We start from the raw sequence: 19487 nt of genomic DNA on the forward strand, positions 1-19487 counted from the left end.
ACGACTAAGACAAGATTCATTTTTCTACCCTTTTACCCTTTGCTACTCTTGGACATTGTTTTCATTATTATATATATATATATATATTCTTTTTATACAATTGCGACAATAAGATGTGACCTTGTATTATGGTTTTCAAAATAATAAGAATTAGAATATCACATAACTGATATTAGATGTGGTGTTTCTAAAGTCCATTGTAACTTCCCCAAGACATTAAGCATTCTTGGACTTTAGAAGATGAATAGAATGTGAAAGCTTTCCTAAGCTGGAATTGCTTCTTAAAATGTTCTAAAAGTAACTCAGCTCACTTGGCGTGTAATTATGATCTCTACTTCCTGACCTTAGCGTTTTTTGTTTTGCTTGCTTGTTTGCACGAGACACATCACCAAACACCAACCACGAGTCCACGACTACACCAACATAGAAAAGCTAATCTGCCAAGGCTCTTAACCATGGACGGAGCTTGATAAAGCAAACCTAAAACATATGCTAAAGCTTAATTTGACAAGGACTTGTAACCATAGTTTTGCTATAAAACAAAACCAGGAATTAACTGGGTTTGCCTAAGGCCAACTAGTATGATTGGCAATAAATGTAAAAACTCGCTTTCTGTGATTTAACTACACAATCTGACAATATTTTGTCTGTATTAGGCGACATCTATTGACACTTATCTTGTATGTGATGGAGGAAGGACTACACTACATTATTAAATGATTCCCATTTCATCTTATCTTCTTATCTAACCCAGTGACTGACACGAATTACAAACTTCACTACATATATATATATATATATATATGTGTGTGTGTATAGCTTATTCACTGCTTCTAGATTTTTCTAATACTAGTATAGCTAACTGCCTCCAATTTCGTATATATATAAAAAAATAAAATTACTTATATTGCTACAACCATACATTCTAAATTAGTATTTTAAAGGAAGATACTTGTGTAACAAAACTTCGTGGACAATCTATTTTGTACGTACACGAGTTAGCAAAATGGTATGGACTCATTGTGCACGTTTACAATCAGGAATGGAGACCATTTTTCTATATTTATCTTTTCTACTTTACAACTCACAAACTATAAAACACAATTCCCTCATTGCCCTTCAATAACTTGTGCAGAGTATTAGCATTTGACTCAGCCATCAACTGTGTGTAGAAAATAGACACTGCCCCTTTTTCCAATTACCTTTGCTATCAACTGTGTCAATCAAACACACTAATTAACTGGTAATATTTTGTATGAGTTCTGCAATCTTCAAAATTTAGACACCTAATTTAGAAAGCAACCTAAGAAAAATGACATGGGATAAGAATTTTTTGTCAACAGATCCAAACAACAAAAGAGAAATAGGTCCACTATTGACAGAAACATTAGTCCTTCCATAACAAAGTAACCTCCAATTTAGCTGGAACTTTCAATCAAACAATATAATATCTTATTCTTGCCACCGTTGATTTTTGGCAACCACTGCGTGAGAGTAGCTCGGCTGAAGGATCAGTGAAGTGCCTTCCGAGTTGTTTTTTCCTCCTTTTTTCTTCATTATCTCCCAAAGAAATAGCTAACTTCTAACATATGAATACAATGATGTGTATATAGGAACCTTGTTTGTGTCAGTTTCTAAGTTGTTGTTGACCTTTTTGCTTTTGTTTATCACTTTTATTTCTCGAGATCGACAACATTATAACCAAAGCTTTTAAATATATGAATGTTCATAGTAAACTTAGATCATCGCTTCAACAACTATTTCTTTTTTCAAAAAAGGGAAAATTAAAGTTCTTATATAAGAGCTGCTGGCTGCATCGTCGAGTTATATTATAATACTATTACTAGGTGACAGTGGTATAGCAAGGTACTTATGCTATGCCGGAGTTAAATATGTACAAATTCCAATTACAGCCAGTTAAATGTAAAGATTCCTGATCAATTTATTCTTCTCTATACGACATGTAGATTTAATTTTACCAATCAACTTAGTTGTTAAAAGATACAACATCAGACCAAAATCCTCTAACATGATTGATAGATAATTTTAATTTTTTAAGCATGTAATCAAGAGTTCAATTTTTAACTTTACGCATATAAAAAAGTATTTATTAAGGAAGATAAAACCCTTAAATAGATGTTAGTAAAAAAAAAATTAATCTTTTGACTCTAAGCTAAAAATATTGCGAATTGACAGAAATAAAAAAGATATGACATGAGAAATTACAATATAAGTTCTTAAAAATATGTAATTTATCAATTAAATTAGTCTTATATGTTATTAACTTGTGAACGAATTAGACCAAATGAATATATATTATAAGGACTATTTTTTTTTTCCAATTCTGAAGGACTAAAATGGCACGCAATATTTTTCAAAATCAAATTGGCTATTTTTTTTTCTTCCCTCCTTTGGGTATAAAAAAGCAACAGATACGTGTGCTAATGAAGGTGACAACTGACAAGGAGGCAGTTCCTTCTACAAACAAAATAGTATATGGGGCGGTAGATAGATAGGCTACAAGTAAACGAAGCAAGATAATTTCTTCCTACTTAACAAAAGATAGTAAGAGCCACACGGTATCTTATCCCATAGGTCACCATGATCCTTCCATTAGAAGTTGCAATAACGTGATAGAAATGGCTTTGAGATACACTTTCTTTTATGGTTAGCTATATATTCTGAACCCGATCCCCCCTCACCAGACTTTTAAATCACATAATTCTTTTTTTTATTTCTTGGTGGAAAACAGATTGTGCATCTAATTCCAAATTCACCCATAAAAATACTTCCTTTTGCTCACCAGCCATATATTATGATGGAGGGAGATGAGAATATTCAAGCATCATCAAAGGGAAAATATGTTGAAAGCTTCAACTGCTCGGAGGCACCAAGGAAGAAAAGCAAGAAGATAGAAAACAAGAGGAGGTTTAGTGATGAACAGATAAGATCACTAGAATGCATATTTGAGTCAGAGTCAAAGCTTGAGCCAAGGAAGAAGATGCAACTGGCTAGAGATCTTGGCCTGCAGCCTCGCCAAGTGGCTATATGGTTCCAAAACAGAAGGGCAAGGTGGAAATCAAAACGAATAGAGCAAGAGTACCGAAAACTCAAAGATGAATATGACAATTTAGCATCAAGGTTTGAGTCCCTAAAGAAAGAGAAGGACTCTTTGCAATTAGAGGTAATTAGTTTTTGGTTCTTCTAACAATACTACTTGCTGCTGATGATGCTCGACAAATCAAAGCATGTGACCCTTAACTGTGTTATTTGCTTTTTGAAACAGTTGCAGAAACTAAGTGATTTGTTGGAGGCATGTCAAGATGATGGAAGGGAAGACAAGGCTGGCAAAGAAAACAGCATAGAAGATGGTGGCTCAGGCAGTGGATACAGCAGTTGGAAGCCTGAAGCAAAACCAAGGTTTTCAAATGAGGGTTTGGAGGAGAGAATAGGTGTGTACTCAGATGATCAAAATGAGAATAGCATCATAAGGGGTGGTGAGAAATCTGAAGACAAAGGACACCAACTTCTCAGAATGGATGATCATGCAGAGATGCCATTGGCATCACTTGAAAAATGGTATAGTGGTGTGGACCCTAGTGGCATCTTGGACCAGTCATGTAGCAGTTCTCAATGGCTAGATTTCTGGACTTGAAAAAAACAAGCGAGCCACACTTTGTGCTGCATCTGCATGTGTGATGTTTTGTTTCCTCCGAGAGAAGGAACAAAAGATTGGTTGATTGGTTGGCTCTTGTGCTGCCAGCAGGTCCAAAACATTCCAGCCTAGCCAAGAAACTCGAAGGAAGTTTTGTAGGCTTGATTTGATAGGCGAGAGAATTAAGATAGCCTCACTCAATTCAATTGTGTAGAGATTTGGAAAAAAACAAATAATGTGCAATGTCTCTGTCTGTTCATGCTTGCATGCCTTTCCAACCCGTCTTTGCGTGTGTTCTTTCTTCTTCTTTTTTTTCTTTTCCCACTTCAAGGGGTTAGTTAATCTAGAACCTCTTTATATTTCTTAAAGGGGTCTCTCTTTTATCACTTTAGCTTATTCCCATATTAACAAGTTTGATCCTTATAGCACGACCGAGACACACAAAAATAAAACTTATGAACGGTGTGAATGAGATATTGCTCGACTTCATGAAGCAGTGAAGATGTTAATTTCAAGTTCTTAGCTTCTCTTATGGGCCAATTCTGTGAATGGAAAGAATGTAGCATATTTTCCTACTTGGATCAATTTTGTTTAATAGGACAGAATTTCAGTATATGGAAATATGTCCCATAATAAACTGCGAATACTAGATCACGCAACGCAACATTTTAAGCACTAAGAACTAAATTTGAAGGATAATAGCAAGTCCTGAAAGGGAATTCTTTCACTTCGTCTGTTTTTCATTTGATAGTTTGATTAGCTTGAAGAAAATTAATCAATAACAAACTTAGTGAAGCCAGAGATCCAATGGGTCCTTAGAGTTCGACTTTGATCTATTATTCTATATAATACACAATGTACATTCAAGAACAACACGTGTAGAAGAATTACAGAACAACTTTGTGTGATTGTTGATTGGTAGTTGATGTACAACGCCAAAAGAAAAAGCAAGTACAGAGGAAGAAAGTGCTCAAGAAAAAGGATTATTGAAAAGAAGAATTTTTTTGGATAGTGTTATGTTTATTTTTAATTCGACTGAATAACAGATCTTAAGACTTTTCAAATACAATTATTTTCAGCTAAAAATAAGACTGAACTGAACTCATCAACTATTTATTTTTTGGCCCTTTACCGCATAACTCTACAAGGCTTGCAAAAAATAACATACAACTTTTTTATGAAATCATGGGCATCCTTCACAAGAGGTAATAAAAAAATTTCTTTAAATATTTAACACATTTATATATTCAAGATTCAAATTTGATATCACTTATTAAATAGGCATGCAACTTATCAATGACCAAGTATCTTTTTCTAATTAAGCCTGATGCTGTAATTAAAGATAGAGTACTTAGAATTTAATTTTTATGTACTATTAGTATAAAATAAAATTAAAGTGTCAACTAATGAAAAAATTATTGTTACTATAATATTCATATTTAAAATAATTCTTGTAAAAATCAATAACAGTAAAAAAAAAAACACTATCAATCCATATATTAATTTCTCAAACATTTGAAATATAAAAATAATATTGATCACATGCAATTACATTTATTAAATTAGAAGACATTAAAGGACTGTCCTTAGACTTCTATTGATCTCTGAACTCCACCTCACATTCATCTCTTATCCTAACCCCATATAAACAACGGTCATCTTAACGATATCATAAATGCACATCAAATATGAAGTGAACATAGTGAGTTAGACATTACGATAAGTTCCTATCTTCCATCAAACATCACCTAGCAAACATTTTTTTTCCTTTAAATGACGTACTTTATTAAAAGATAAGTAGGGACTTAATTATGAGACTTCTATGTATGCAAATGTATCACTTTCGCGTGTGTTTCTTTTTACATTTACTATTGAACGGGCTTGTAAATTTTTCCCCCTTAAATTGGAAATTGTATGGGGGAAAATATAATTAAATATGGTATAAATAAAATAATGTACGAACCTTTTGTAAAAGACAGTTTGGCCGAGTGGTCTAAGGCGCCAGATTTAGGCTCTGGTCCGAAAGGGCGTGGGTTCAAATCCCACAGCTGTCAATACCTGTTTTTATTTCTTTCTGTTTCTCTTTATGTTTTTGTTTGTTTTTCTAAAACCCAAAATAAACTGATCCATAACAAGATCGAGGATTCAATGGTTACCACACACAAAAACACTAATCAACCAGCTGATTAACGTTGTGTTGGTAACTGTGTTCGAAACTGGTGTCTGTCTGGTCCTTCTATCAGCATTTCACTCACCTTTCAACAATGGCAGTCTCAGTTTGCAGTATCAACATTAACCCCATAGCATTAGCAACACCATCTTTCTCATTCAAGTCTCTCAAATTCCCTTCCTTCTGGCCAACACAAAAGGTAAAAACAATCATCCTTTGATGTCATCATGTGTGGTGTGGTGTGGTGTGGTGTGATGAGTAGTAACAAGGTGGCTTCAATGGTTGGTTGGTTGTGGCAGGTGAAGATGGGTCCTCTGAGTGTGTCTCCCATGAGATTTGGAACATGGGCATGGGGGACAACGGCATCAATCTCTTTGATCTTTGACACTGCTGATTCTTATGGCACTGGAAAGTTAAATGGTCAGGGCGAGAAGCTTCTGGGGAGGTTATTCGAGAATTTCAAGGTTTCATCACGCATTCTTTTCTCACTTTGATTCAATTTTAGTATATGTGCTGCTGTAGATTTGAGTGCAGGTGTAAGTTGATAATTCATTGTAACTAGGTCTGACTACATGGTTTTGTTGTTTGATTTATGTTAATTTGGGGTTTCATATTATCGTGTTGTAATCAATTGTTTGATGAGTTTAATAGACATGCATTGTGAGTAGTCAAACCAAATAAAAATCATTGAATGACTTTCAAAGTAGTTATTCTCAGGGTCAATAAACTCATCGCACATGACAGTTTATGATTGGATGATAGTGTATAATACTTTTACAGTATCATTGCATATCCATGATGGTTCTTTGATTCACACTTGTTCACCAAATTGCATATTGCACTTTCTTAGAGCAAAAGGGGAGCCAGCGTGAAAGAGTCATTGCTACTAAGTTTGCAGCATATCCATGGCGCCTTACACCAGGGCAGTTTGTGAATGCTTGCAGGTATTTGTTTGTTCCTATCATTCTATCAAATCCTTCCTCGGCTTCCTTTCCTGACTCCCATGACAAATACTTGCTTGATTTATTTTCTTTGTTTATGATATGGATGAAATAAATTTTCAGGGCATCACTAGATAGAATGCAAATTGAGCAAATTGGGATGGGACAACTACATCGGTCTACTACAAATTATGCTCCTTTGCAAGAATTAGCTCTTTGGGATGGTTTAGTGGCAATATAAGAGAAGGTTACAATAATTCATTATTAATAGTAGGGTTCTGGTATATATATAATAAGACATTGAGTGAAACATTGTTTAAAGACTTGGCTTAGGGGTAACTTGTAAACGTGCTCTCCAATCTAAACATGATAACTGAAGTTTGCAATGCTATGCAATCGTAAGTAGTATAAACCTGAAAGGGAAGGACACAAGAATATTTTTCTTAAAGCACTGAATGTGGATAGCGCAATTTAAAGTATTCTGATCATATATTCTAATATTCTTTTTCAGTTACAGAGGAGCATATTTAAACACTGGCTTAAATGATTATTCTTGTAGGAAAAAAATTAGTTTAAACTTCTTGACTGATCAAAGTTTCTGTACTCATATTTATGTTGTCATTTAGGATTTAGTTAAAGCAGTTGGAGTAAGTAATTACGGACCAAAGCAGCTTTTAAAGATACATGATTATCTGAAAGACCTTGGAGTCCCCTTGTGCTCAGCCCAGGTAAAAGTGATGCATAAATGTAAAATTTAACATTCACATTTTGCTAGATGTATTGGGAAAATAGGCATGATCTGATTGTGAAACCAGTTTCAATTTCAATCCTTGAGAGGCTTTAAAGAAAAATGAAAAAGGAAAAAGCAGATACATTTGACAAAACTAAAGACTATAATTTAGTATCCCACTTCATTTGTCTATTTGTCATGCTTTACTTGCATTCTCTTATTAATATTCTTTATAATTTCAACATTTCAGTTGCAATTTTCTCTGTTAAGCACGGGGAAATATCAACTAAAGATCAAGAGCATATGTGACAGTCTGGGTATTCGTATGATTGCATATAGTCCTCTAGGACTTGGAATGCTTACTGGGAAATATTCATCATCCAAACTTCCGAGTGGGCCAAGGTTTGTTGATATTTAATCAAATGTTTTAGAACGCTACACATGATTAACTTAATACAAGCCTAATTCATTACTAGCTTTTTCTTGTAGTACTTTTGTAATTAATAATCACATTTCACAAGGCGTTGCTATTTAAGCAAATTCTTCCGGGACTAGATCCTTTATTGAGTTCCCTGAGAGAGATTGCAAATAAACGACGGAAAACCATGTCACAAGTAATCTTTTTCCTCTGTATGCTAGTAATTTCTTATAGCTAGTTAGACGCTACAAAATATATAATCTGAGTCTGCAGGTATATGTAGTAATATATCTTGCATGAATATCTATGAGTAGCAAAAGATGCATTTCAGGATTATTAACTAAAATCAAGTAGCAGATCTTAAGAAAGACAACTAGTTCTATTTCCTATTTCTTAGACACTACTGGATGGCACATGTGCAAATGAAATACATATATATTACTACCAATGAATAGATAGTAATACGAGATTATCTCTCCTTTTTGTAGACTTTATTTTCTCACATTAATGTTATAGAAAGCACACCAACTACCAAATTTTTTTTTAGTTAGTTTAATCACTTTGCAGAATTGGGGGTCCTCTTAGCGTGGCCAGTCTTTTGGATAGCAGTATATTTTGATCCAATTTCGCAGTCATATTCAGCCTATAAGCATCTTTTTTTGGTCTTTTGATCAATCTTTCTTGTACACTATACAACCTTTGTGCTTGTTCTGAGCTCCAAATCAGCTAATACTAAAACTCTGCATAACAGAAAACCAAGATCTTATTATTCAAGGAAGCTTGTACATCACATGTTATCCAATTAAAAGATTGAGTAATAGTATCATACTACATTAATATCTGGAGTCAGAAAGGAACTGGTACATCTTATCCACAATAACATCAAAAGTACTGTTGCTTCATTATCAAGATCAACCACCTAAGAAGACAAATTTTAATGTGACATTTATGTTTTTAAATGCCGTGCTTCCCTACACAACTTACTTTTTTAAAGATTATAAAGTAGCCTTTTACAGAACCACCGACCAACCCACTTAATTGTCCTTGTCTTCGGTGCGCGGAAAATGACAATGCTGACCAAACCATGCCTGAACAAACAACATACCTTATCGGCTTATCATATCATTTTTTGCTTTATCATGTCAGGTTGCTATAAATTGGTGCATCGGTTCCAATTACTGGAGTCAAATCAATTAAACAAGCTGAGGAAAATTTGGGTGCTCTTCGTTGGCGCCTCTCCTCAGACGAGTTGCTTCAGTTGGAGGATGCAGCAAATGAATCACCTCGCAGGATGATCCAAAACATTTTCCAAACCAGGTATACATGTAACACTAAAAAGGCAAACCAAATAAAGAGATACGGAGGATGCAATCATCCAAGTGTTTTACATGACTTGGCATTCATAACAGATAAAACCAGTGGCGGGACCTTCGCACTCGGTTCGAAGGAATGCATAGTTTACTCAATGGAGGTCACTGGTTTATATCATCTGGTATCATTAAAGGCAGAGAGCAAACAAGCTTGTCCAGGAAAAATGACAACGGATCAATCTATAACGGCACAACAATGGCGTAAACTAATGCAAGAGTCCATGCCAGTGATGCCACAACGTAGTTTTGGACAATCTCGTCAGATAATATTGCTTTGTTGTTAAAAATTAAACTGACGGTTAGAAAAGTACAATGAACAAATGCCACGCTTACATTCACAAAAATTAAAAAATAAAGAATTCATTTACTTTCATATTCTTGCATCTAACGCGATTGATGCACAAATAACTTCATATCAAATGTAAAAACCAGTTAAACAACGTCGTCACTGCAAATTATAAGTAACTCAACAAGAAACTCTTTGCACTTCTAATTAACGAGGCTAGTCTATAACGAGTTAAAATGTAAAAAAGAAGAGAATTAAGTATTCAAAACTATAAGTGACAGGAAATAAAGACATCACATGCAGTATTATCAAAAATAAAACTGTATCATCACATGGAACTGTAGCATAATCAATATCAATCCGTCTCAAACTGAAAACAAAAATCATAAGAGTAACTGACTGTCAAATTTCCGAAAGATTTACTAGAGTACTAAGAAGCTAATGGAGTTATCAGGATTACAAGACATCCAATAATCCATGACAACACAAAATTCCATCTTGCAATCAGAAGAGTTTACTTGATCTTCTTCTTTGGCCTCAACTGCAACACAAAGATAAATTCCATGATGACTCTAATAATAACAACAGAGGAATTCCATTCAGTAAAATAAGAAGCAGCACTCTAATAGCTTACTGTACCTGGTTGCTGTGACCACACTTCTTTTTCCTGCAGTTCACAGCACGGGGATGTAAACGGGCATAACACCTGCAAAGCACAATTATTTATAAGCATAATGGCTGTGAAGACCAGCAGCAATGCATATTATTTTATCTCAAAATATAAGACAATCATTTTTTCAAGTAGTCATTGTCTTTGACACTGAATGAATAAATTATGCTATTGTATATAATGTAGGCTTTCTATTACTTGTATTCCAACATGCACCCCCTCGGTTCTCAAAGAGAAACCATAGTTATTATGAATACAACCATTCTATTTTCAAGAAAAAAATATAGTTTTCAAATTACATTTGATTTACAACACAGCCTTAGAATTCAACAGTTTTCTTTCACCAACAGAAGCTCAAAGCCAGAAGAAAACACTATATTTGATGCTTGAACATTAAGATTATAGAATCTAAGAGAACCATTTTAAGAAAATGATTTACAAATCCTACAATCAGTTAGGAAATTCACCAATCAGCAGACATTAAAGGAAATATGATTTGATGCATTGAATTGTATGTTCTCAATCCAAATTCCAAAAGAAGTTTCATACAAAAACTAATTTGTAAATGAAGTTGTCTAATTCAGGACTGCAAGACAAAAAGGAAATTATCTGAAAGCTATTTTTGACTTTTTGTTACATATGTTTCGAGTTGTCAAAAAGATTCTTTCTTGCTCATAGCCTAACACATCAGAATCTCTATGCATCTAAGGAAGTCAAAGGCAAAGGACAAACTTAGCCTTAGTTTGGACAGGGGAAATTATAGGAAAGAAGATAGAGAGAAGAGAAAATAAGGACGAAACGGGTAAGATCAGGTGTTTAAAGTTTAAACACTATTTTAACCCTTGTAATCAAAATTTATTTATTTAAAAAATCATTGTTAATTCATTGCCATTAATTGATTTATGAAGATGTTAAAAATAATGCTATCCGTTGTGGTAAATCAATTATTCTAGACCACCAGATTGGCATCTCTACACCTATCCGACATACGGGGTGATCAAGAATGGGTAAAAATGGGACAAGAATAGATAGATAAAAACAGTTAGAGTCAATTGGGATGGGTGTGGTGGGTGGGAGTGGCTGATTTGTGAGCGCCATAAGACCTTGGTGTAGGGCTTTTCAGAAATATGCAGTTCAGAGAAATCAACAATCTGTTGTGGCTGTACTTTTTCTATACTAGACATCAGTAAATTCATACACGCCTTCCATAACTTGCAGGCAGTTCCAAAATTAGGAATCTTGCTGTATCATCAAGTTTTATGAGACATTATTTATGCATTCTCAACACAAGTTTTTTTGGCACTTTGACTATACTTCACAAGAACAATATTTCTTATTACTTATGAATGAACCAACAGGATCCAATACTAGGATGTGTAAACTTACTTGCGGCAGATCATCTTATCCTGGTTATATTTCCTCGCCAGTGCCATCAAAGATGGCTCAATAATACCACCACGAAGCCTTAAAACAAGATGCAATGTTGACTCTGCATAATAGAGAAACAGAACAACTTAGCTCACATTTTAAACTAGAGTCATTGAGCATAATTAACAAGATTTAGGGGCAGTTTTGGTGTTCTCAACCAAGTAGGACCGTAAATGCTAGGAGTCGGACACAACAATATTTGTAAAACATTTGAAAAATTGTTAATTTCACATTCTCGTATTTCAGAAAAACTATTATGTTAATTATCAATTTTCCAATTCTAGCTTTCCACCTAGTCAACCAAGGACACACTAGGCATTCATACACAAATATGGCTAATGCTAAATACAAATTCTACAAATCATAAATGCATATATATATATATATATATATATATATATATATATATATATATATATATATATATATATATATCAATCAATTACCACATTCAAAATATTTACGCAATTTTCAAAATTGAGATATTCCAAACCTTTTTGGATGTTATAATCAGCGAGGGTACGGCCATCTTCCAGCTGTTTACCGGCGAAGATCAACCTCTGCTGATCCGGAGGAATCCCTAGACAATTAGAAAAAAACAAAAATGAATCAAACAAGAGCGAAAAACAGAGAACGATAACCAATCAATCGTTGATCAAAGCGAACCTTCTTTGTCCTGAATCTTGGCTTTGACATTGTCAATGGTGTCGCTTGACTCCACCTCAAGGGTGATGGTCTTCCCGGTTAGGGTTTTCACGAATATCTGCATCTTTCCCTCTCTTCCAAAACTGCTATTAGGGTTTCTGCCGTCTGGGTGTAGAATTTTATAACTAGGGTTTTCAGCACTCACAGTGTGTTTGGTTACCAGGTTATGTTATTCCAGTACTAATTTCATTGTTTGCCACTTGTCAGGGGATTCTAAATTTTTAATTTTTTTTTTACTAAAGGCTTCTAAAAGAAATTCTAGTTTTTTTTTTAATAACTCTTTTTTAATAAAATAAAAGTGTTTTTATAAAAAAAAATCTTAAAAATATTTTTTTTTTACTTTTTTAATAAATAAATCTTATTTTCCATTTAACAAAACATTTTTTAAAAGATAATCTATTCACTTTTTATCTTTATCTTTAAATTAAATTTCAATATACAAGTATTCTTTTAAAAAATATCAATAAATAAAAATAATCTTCTATCATATTTTAAATTATGTGTTATAAATTCAAAATATAACCTATATATTAAAAATATTTTTACTATAAATTTTATTCATAATAAAAAGGTTTAGCTTACATTGGATATTACACTGGATAGTTTGAATTTTTTATTATTTTGTCTTAATTTTAAAAAATAATTTGATGTTTTTAATTAAAAAGCTATCTCTTAAATTATTTTTTTCTCCTTCGTTGTGCCTTTTATTATCTTATATTTATTGTAAAACTTATATCTTTTATCATCATTATACCTCGTCCCTTCTGACATTTAGAATGATTATGGTTATGATAAAATCGAAAATAATAATGATAAAAAAGATAGCAACAATAATATGTAAAAAATGTAGGATGTGTTTAATTTGTTACTTTTAGTGTAACGTTCATCTGGGCCAACTAAAAAACAAACATGCACTTAAAATCTTAATTTATAGTATAAATAAGAATAAATTATTCAATAAGTAAAAGTAAATAATATATGGTGACATGTTAACTAAATTCTAATAAAAATAATCATCCAATATAATTATTATATATGCTAGGATACTAGTTTGGGGTGAAATGATCAAATGGGTGATTTTTTTTTCTAAATTATCAAATTTGAGTAAATATTAAATTAATATTGAAAAAAAATTAATTGAAAAATATATCACTACTTTTAAGTATAAAGTCGTAAACTACTTTATGATTTTTTTTATATTAAAGTCGTAAAAGAGTTTACTATTTTTGATTTTTTTATTATGACCTTCAAGTTATAAATATTTAAACTTTTATTAGAAGTTGTAAAATATTTACGATTTCAAAGTTGTAAGTCTTTTATTTAAATTATTTATTAACGAATTTATGTTTGTTTTTATTTTTAATTTTATTTAACATTTTCTATATTTTGTATATTATTTTATTTAATATATTTACTATATTAATTTATTTAATATTTTTTATAAATGTTAAAGATTATTATTTGTTTTATAAATTATAAAAATAATATAAAAGGCTTAAAATTAAATAAAAATATTAAAATTTACTATACATATGTGTTTAAGAAAAATACAAATTAGATGTGAACTCAAATATTGAAATAATTTATTTTTACTTCTAAAAATAAATTTTGTAAATATTTTTTAATTTGTATACAAGATCAATAAAATTATCGAATTATAGATTACAGGAAGGCATAATAGTATTTTTCTTAGACATCATCGACCAAAAAACATTTGCCTAAATTCAAGTTTGTAGGAGAATTCAAGGCAAATTGTTGTAATCACAAATAAATTAAATTAAAATGAACTTGAATGAGGAAGACAAAAAAAAAAATGATGGAAATGAAATTGGAAGCATAAGTAGTAGCACCCACCCAGCGATTGATGGTCAATGAAGAAATATTAGGTGGAAGAGAAGGAAGCGAACGAAATGGTGGGCATTGTCACTGCCACTTTGATTTGATTCGTGTGCACATATAAGGTGGGGCATGGCCTACACCCTTTCCAACACTCTCCCACTCTCACTCGCCTTCTTCCCAGACCGCACCCTCCTTCATCCACCCTCCACACACCTCTTCCTCTCTCGCCCCCTCAGATTCAAAAGTCTTTGCGTCGTCAATCTCAAGAGACCTGTTCCCCCGCTAAAAGCATCGATGGCGGAGACCAACAACAACGTTGCCGTCGAGGTCTTCGAAAAAGAGGATCTTGCCGTGTCCCTGGCCAAATACGTCGCCGATCTCTCCAACAAATTCACTTCCGAAAGAGGGGCTTTCACTGTCTGCTTGTCTGGCGGCTCTTTGATCAATTATCTCCGGTGAGGGGTTTTAAATGTTCCTGTTTTTTGGTTTAAACCTAACGGTGATTGAATTGAACTGGATTGGGGTTAATGTGAATGTGTTGTGTGTTGGGATCTCAGGAAACTTCTGGAACCTCCTTATGTTGATACCCTTGAATGGTCCAAATGGCACGTGTTTTGGGTGGATGAGAGAGTCGTGCCTAAGACTCACGAAGATAGCAACTACAAGCTTGCTTTAGATGGACTTCTCTCCAAGGTATTTATTTGTTTAGCTTGAACGTGTTTTCCAATTGTTGAGAATCTTTCTATGTTCGTCGTGTGTTAAGGTCAGAAAATTGAGAGGAAAAAAAAAAAGGAGATTAGTTCAGAGTTCAAACTATGTTTATCTTTAAGTTGAAACCATTGTAAAAACAGTCCTTGTGTGAGAGGATAGGAACCCCGTTTTGGAATTGGATACAACATGGTATATAGACATGTTTTCAATCAAGCGACCCACAGTCCCAAACAAACAAGCACAAGGTGTTGGGTGTGCAACATATGTGCAGTGGCGGAGTCAAGACCCTAAGTTAGTGGGGACAAATTATAAAAAATAAAATCAGTGGTTTCAACTATATAAATATAAATGGAATAAAATACAAAAATATAAGATTTTGTTTACAATTTTTAATTTAAAAGAAAATTTATTGGTGAATTTTAAAAAATGAGAGGGTGCAAGTGCACACCCTCAACCTAATATAGGTCCGTCACTGCATATGTGCTGAGGAGGACAAAGGTTGGAACTCTGGAGTCTGACTCCATTTTGGGTGGGGGCTTTCACTATTCTAAGAAAGAGGAGTGCTAGCAAGTAGCAACATACCCTTAGTAACGTACTCTCTACAATTACTACAAACTTATGGGAGAGGCTCATTAAATAAGAAGTGAAATCTACAAATATTTGTGATTTTCAATCAATTTCATCCAAAACAAAAGTAGAGTGAGTTTAAAAGAGAGTGCTGCTATCATTTCTCTTCTAAGGAATTAATTGGTTAAACTAATCAATTAATCATTTAGTCCCCACATGTGACACCCGTGTAGGTAAGAAAAAAAAACTTAAGTTTTAGTCCTTATTAATATTAGTACACAGTAGTCTCTGTCATTATATTTCTTATGTTTAGTCTCTAATCTCTATACATCTTTATAGGGACTAAAACTTACATATTTTATCCTACAAAGATTGATTTCTAAATGAGTGTAACCTATGGACCAAATAATTACTTTAACCATGTTCATATCAAACCTGGAGCTTATGAAGATACCATACATAGGAAACTAAAAAAATATCTATGAATTAATGAAAGTGAATGGATGAGTACAAAGCTACAAGCATTTGGGAGAGACTACTTAATCATAGATGATAAGGTGAATGAATCTCCTTTGTTGGATACTGCATAGGATGGTTTTGTTTTGACAAGTTTGTTGAGTGTATAGCTCATTTGATAGACCTAGCAGGTTGCAGGAAGCCCAACAAAAGGCCTAAGAGGAAGATCACACCTCCTCACTGTTTCCACGATTTCGTCTAAAGTGCTGGTGTTCAATGGTGTCGCCGGATGTTGATAAAACTCCCGTTAATTAGTGCTTGTTTTAGTGTTTGTCGGGTGCATGGGTAGCATTCTGTTATTAGGTAGTTATATTTCCTTATGCTTGTCGGGTTGTTGTTAGCACTTGTCCCATTATAATACTCATATTTCCGTCTAGCGCTTATCTTTTTGTGCCCTACAAAGTGCCTATATATATGGTAGTGCACTGTAGGAGGAATAACAAGAAAATATCTAGTTTCCTCTCTTCTCTGAATATCATCTCTTCCTCATCTTCTGTAGCTCCTTTGTAACATCATTCCTATAAAATGATGCAAGAGAGGAAGGTAATTGCCCTGAGTTTAAATTTACAAGCTATATTTTTTCTCTGTGTAGTCTTCTTTAAAATGACTGCATGACCAGATTATGCCGTCTCCCTTCCTCGTCTTTTTATCAGCATAATTTTCCTGTCAATCTAACCCATTGGTACTTTCATGATGGTTCTCTTGGCAGGTGCCAATTCCCCCGGGCAATGTTTATGCAATCAATGATGCGCTTTCAGCCGAGGGAGCGGCAGATGATTATGAGACGTGTCTCAGACACTTGGTCAAGAACAATGTGATAGCTTCATCACCAGCCAATGAATTTCCAAAATTTGATCTCATGCTGCTGGGCATGGGCCCTGATGGCCACATAGCTTCTCTGTTCCCAGGCCATCCTCTTGTGGAGGAGAAACAAAGATGGGTTACCTTCATTAAGGACTCCCCAAAACCACCACCAGAGAGAATAACTTTCACCTTACCAGTGATTAATACTTCTGCTTACGCAGCGCTTGTGGTGACTGGCAAGGGTAAAGCAGATGCAGTTCACTCTGTGTTAGGCCAATCTCAAAATTCTGTTAAGCTTCCTGTTGGATTGGTTTCACCTGAAGGGGAGTTGAAATGGTTCTTAGACAAAGGTGCAGCCTCAAAGCTGTAGATCTAGCAGCTAAGCCATGATCCTATATGTTGTGCCTGTGTATTTAACTGTTAACCTTTTTGCAATAATTAAGTGTGTATGAGAAGAAGAGACATCTAGTCCTGAATCTTCTTATCTAAGTGATAGTTTTGCGCTGAAGAGGGTCCTTTGTCATTTGTGACAATAAAGGGAATATGAAGGTAGTGTTTTGCTTCAACATTTCTAATTTCTTCCCCCCAGATTTCCAATTAATGTGCACCAACCCCACCCTTTTCAACGGACGTGTTCATTCTATTTAAATGTCATTGTTCCGTCATTGTCATTGAAATGAATCAAATAATCACTTCATGTTAATTGCCTTTATTATTGTCCTTTCTCACAATCAGTGCATCATGTGTTGACCCCCTACACGGTTCTTGGTACTTCCACGTGGAGATTTTTTTTTAGGCTCCATGTGGTATATGTGACGCTACCGTATTATGAGGACGCGACTTGCTGCAACAGGCGTGAGGATATATAGATTATGGGAATAATTACTGAGCTGAAAAGTCAAGATAAGCAAGAACTAATCAATGAAGAATTGGCAACTGATGCATGGTTTTATTTACATATTTAAATGAAGGTTTTTTTCATGTGAGCAAATGCATGTTGGGAAGTCAAATTTCCCTGGTGAGAAAAAAAAAAAGAAGCAAAAAAAAAAAAGACAGCCAAGAAGTCTGCATGACAGGAAAACTAGGTGCTTCCCTACCTTGTGAGCAAATACACCATCACTCAAGAGATTAACCTCGTTTGGGCAATTGAATCGGATTCTTTGAGTTTTTCTTGTTATCTTTTCTTATTTTTGGTCCTTAGTTGTTGTCTGAACCAATAGAAGGTACTTAGCTTCCACAAGTTTGCATCCATTAGATGGATCATGGTAGATGAGAAGATGGAGTACTTGGTGTTGGCCCACCCAACTCCATTAGCACCTCACTATGTTGTTTGATTGCCTAATTTACTTGACAAGTAACCCAACAGGGGTATCGGATAATGCCTGTGGAGTGAAAACTTCTCCGGCAATAATAAAAGAGAACATAGATTATGTATAAATAGTGTAAAATGTTTTCTTTTTGTGTACTACGATATTTATGGGCCCAAAATCATTGATTAATTTCTTGAGTTATTGAGATTAAAGGATAAGATTGTCTATCATCTCTCACCATGTTGGTAGTAGTGTAAAAATGTTTTACATTTTTTTTTCCTTAATCCTTGAATTCATCAAGAAAAAGAAATTCTAACTAATCTAGAGTTCAGTCAAGAGACAAATAAAACTTGATCAATAATTATTTTCGCCAAAGATTAAATCCAAGTACTATTTAAACGATTCAATCTTAATTTCAACACATTAATCACTTTTATTCATTCACTTGGTCATAAAAATGTTTTTTATTGTCATTTAATCACTAATTATGATATATCATATGATTTTATAATAATTACCATAAAAGTTATATTAATAATGATTTATGATGGATTGATAAGGTAAAAGTTTGTATAGTGATAATATATTGTGATTAAACTCTTAATATAATGCTTAAAAGAAATTATGAAGTGAATTTGTTTCCAAGGTGAGTAAACAAGGGTTTATTAACCCTATAAATTTAATATGTCAAGATTAAGATGCACCATAAATTAAACAAATGGTATATTACAGTTTATTTACTTTAAAAAGTCTTGCTAATTACTAGTGGTGTCTCTCCCCTCTTGTCAAACCATTTTTGTCAGTTTTTTAAGTAGTATTTGATACGTGTGGTTGTGGTATATTATGTATGCAGTTGATCGGTTCCTCGGTTAATAACACAACTGATTGTGAATGAATTTACCTGATATGTACGACCGAGGGATTTCCTTTCCTCATAAATAGTTTTGGCTTTCCTTTTGGAAGGGGATGTTTTAACCATGGACTCATTTCTGGAAACTTGATTTTTGAATTGTCATCGTGCATGAACATCATGAGAAAACCTTGGATACACACATACTTCTTTGCACTTAACAGTTACTCCAAGAATATTCCACACATGACAACTTGTGACTTGTAAGATGAATAAAGGCTCATTTGTTTATAGTTAGGTAAAATTGATGTTGATAAAATTAATTCTAAATCTTGATGCGTTCTAAATTAATCTTATTTATAAATTTTATATTAAAATGCGTGTTACGGTGGGGAACTTAAGTATGTTTATTTGCCTTAGCAGTCAGTGGCACTTAATATAAGCAAGAAACGACCTCAAAGCACATGGGCAATGCAATTTTGGGGGAAGCAAACGATGTACTGCTTAACTCGCATAT

General features: G+C 33.7%; 3 protein-coding genes, 1 non-coding gene and 1 pseudogene across 5 annotated transcripts; 4 read left to right on the plus strand and 1 right to left on the minus strand.

The window, feature by feature from the left end:
* The first annotated feature begins 2451 nt into the window (after positions 1 to 2451).
* LOC114410252 (homeobox-leucine zipper protein ATHB-12-like) lies at positions 2452 to 4167 on the plus strand. Its single transcript, XM_028374108.1, has 2 exons — positions 2452 to 3184; positions 3287 to 4167. The coding sequence occupies exons 1-2, from the start codon at positions 2816 to 2818 to the stop codon at positions 3653 to 3655; spliced, it is 738 nt and encodes a 245-aa protein (XP_028229909.1). The 5' UTR covers positions 2452 to 2815; the 3' UTR covers positions 3656 to 4167.
* Positions 4168 to 5629: 1462 nt separating this feature from the next.
* On the plus strand, positions 5630 to 5709 carry TRNAL-UAG. Its single transcript has one exon. It is a non-coding gene; the product is annotated as a tRNA-Leu (tRNA).
* A 210-nt stretch (positions 5710 to 5919) lies between these two features.
* LOC114410910 lies at positions 5920 to 9657 on the plus strand (annotated as a pseudogene). The gene is made up of 8 exons (XR_003666324.1): positions 5920 to 6024; positions 6223 to 6289; positions 6676 to 6769; positions 6890 to 7013; positions 7393 to 7494; positions 7747 to 7899; positions 8018 to 8110; positions 9061 to 9657. The product of XR_003666324.1 is annotated as a pyridoxal reductase, chloroplastic-like (transcript).
* A 188-nt stretch (positions 9658 to 9845) lies between these two features.
* LOC114410254 (ubiquitin-60S ribosomal protein L40) lies at positions 9846 to 12496 on the minus strand. Its single transcript, XM_028374110.1, has 5 exons — positions 12335 to 12496; positions 12162 to 12248; positions 11627 to 11729; positions 10210 to 10276; positions 9846 to 10111 (listed from the first exon to the last, which is right to left on the minus strand). The coding sequence occupies exons 1-5, from the start codon at positions 12435 to 12437 to the stop codon at positions 10085 to 10087; spliced, it is 387 nt and encodes a 128-aa protein (XP_028229911.1). The 5' UTR covers positions 12438 to 12496; the 3' UTR covers positions 9846 to 10084.
* Positions 12497 to 14223: 1727 nt separating this feature from the next.
* Positions 14224 to 17513, plus strand: LOC114410253 (probable 6-phosphogluconolactonase 4, chloroplastic). The gene is made up of 3 exons (XM_028374109.1): positions 14224 to 14667; positions 14770 to 14905; positions 16716 to 17513. The coding sequence occupies exons 1-3, from the start codon at positions 14342 to 14344 to the stop codon at positions 17178 to 17180; spliced, it is 927 nt and encodes a 308-aa protein (XP_028229910.1). The 5' UTR covers positions 14224 to 14341; the 3' UTR covers positions 17181 to 17513.
* Positions 17514 to 19487: the final 1974 nt, after the last annotated feature.

Source organism: Glycine soja, chromosome 4 (assembly GCF_004193775.1).
Source record: "Glycine soja cultivar W05 chromosome 4, ASM419377v2, whole genome shotgun sequence".
Classification (NCBI taxonomy): domain Eukaryota; kingdom Viridiplantae; phylum Streptophyta; class Magnoliopsida; order Fabales; family Fabaceae; genus Glycine; species Glycine soja.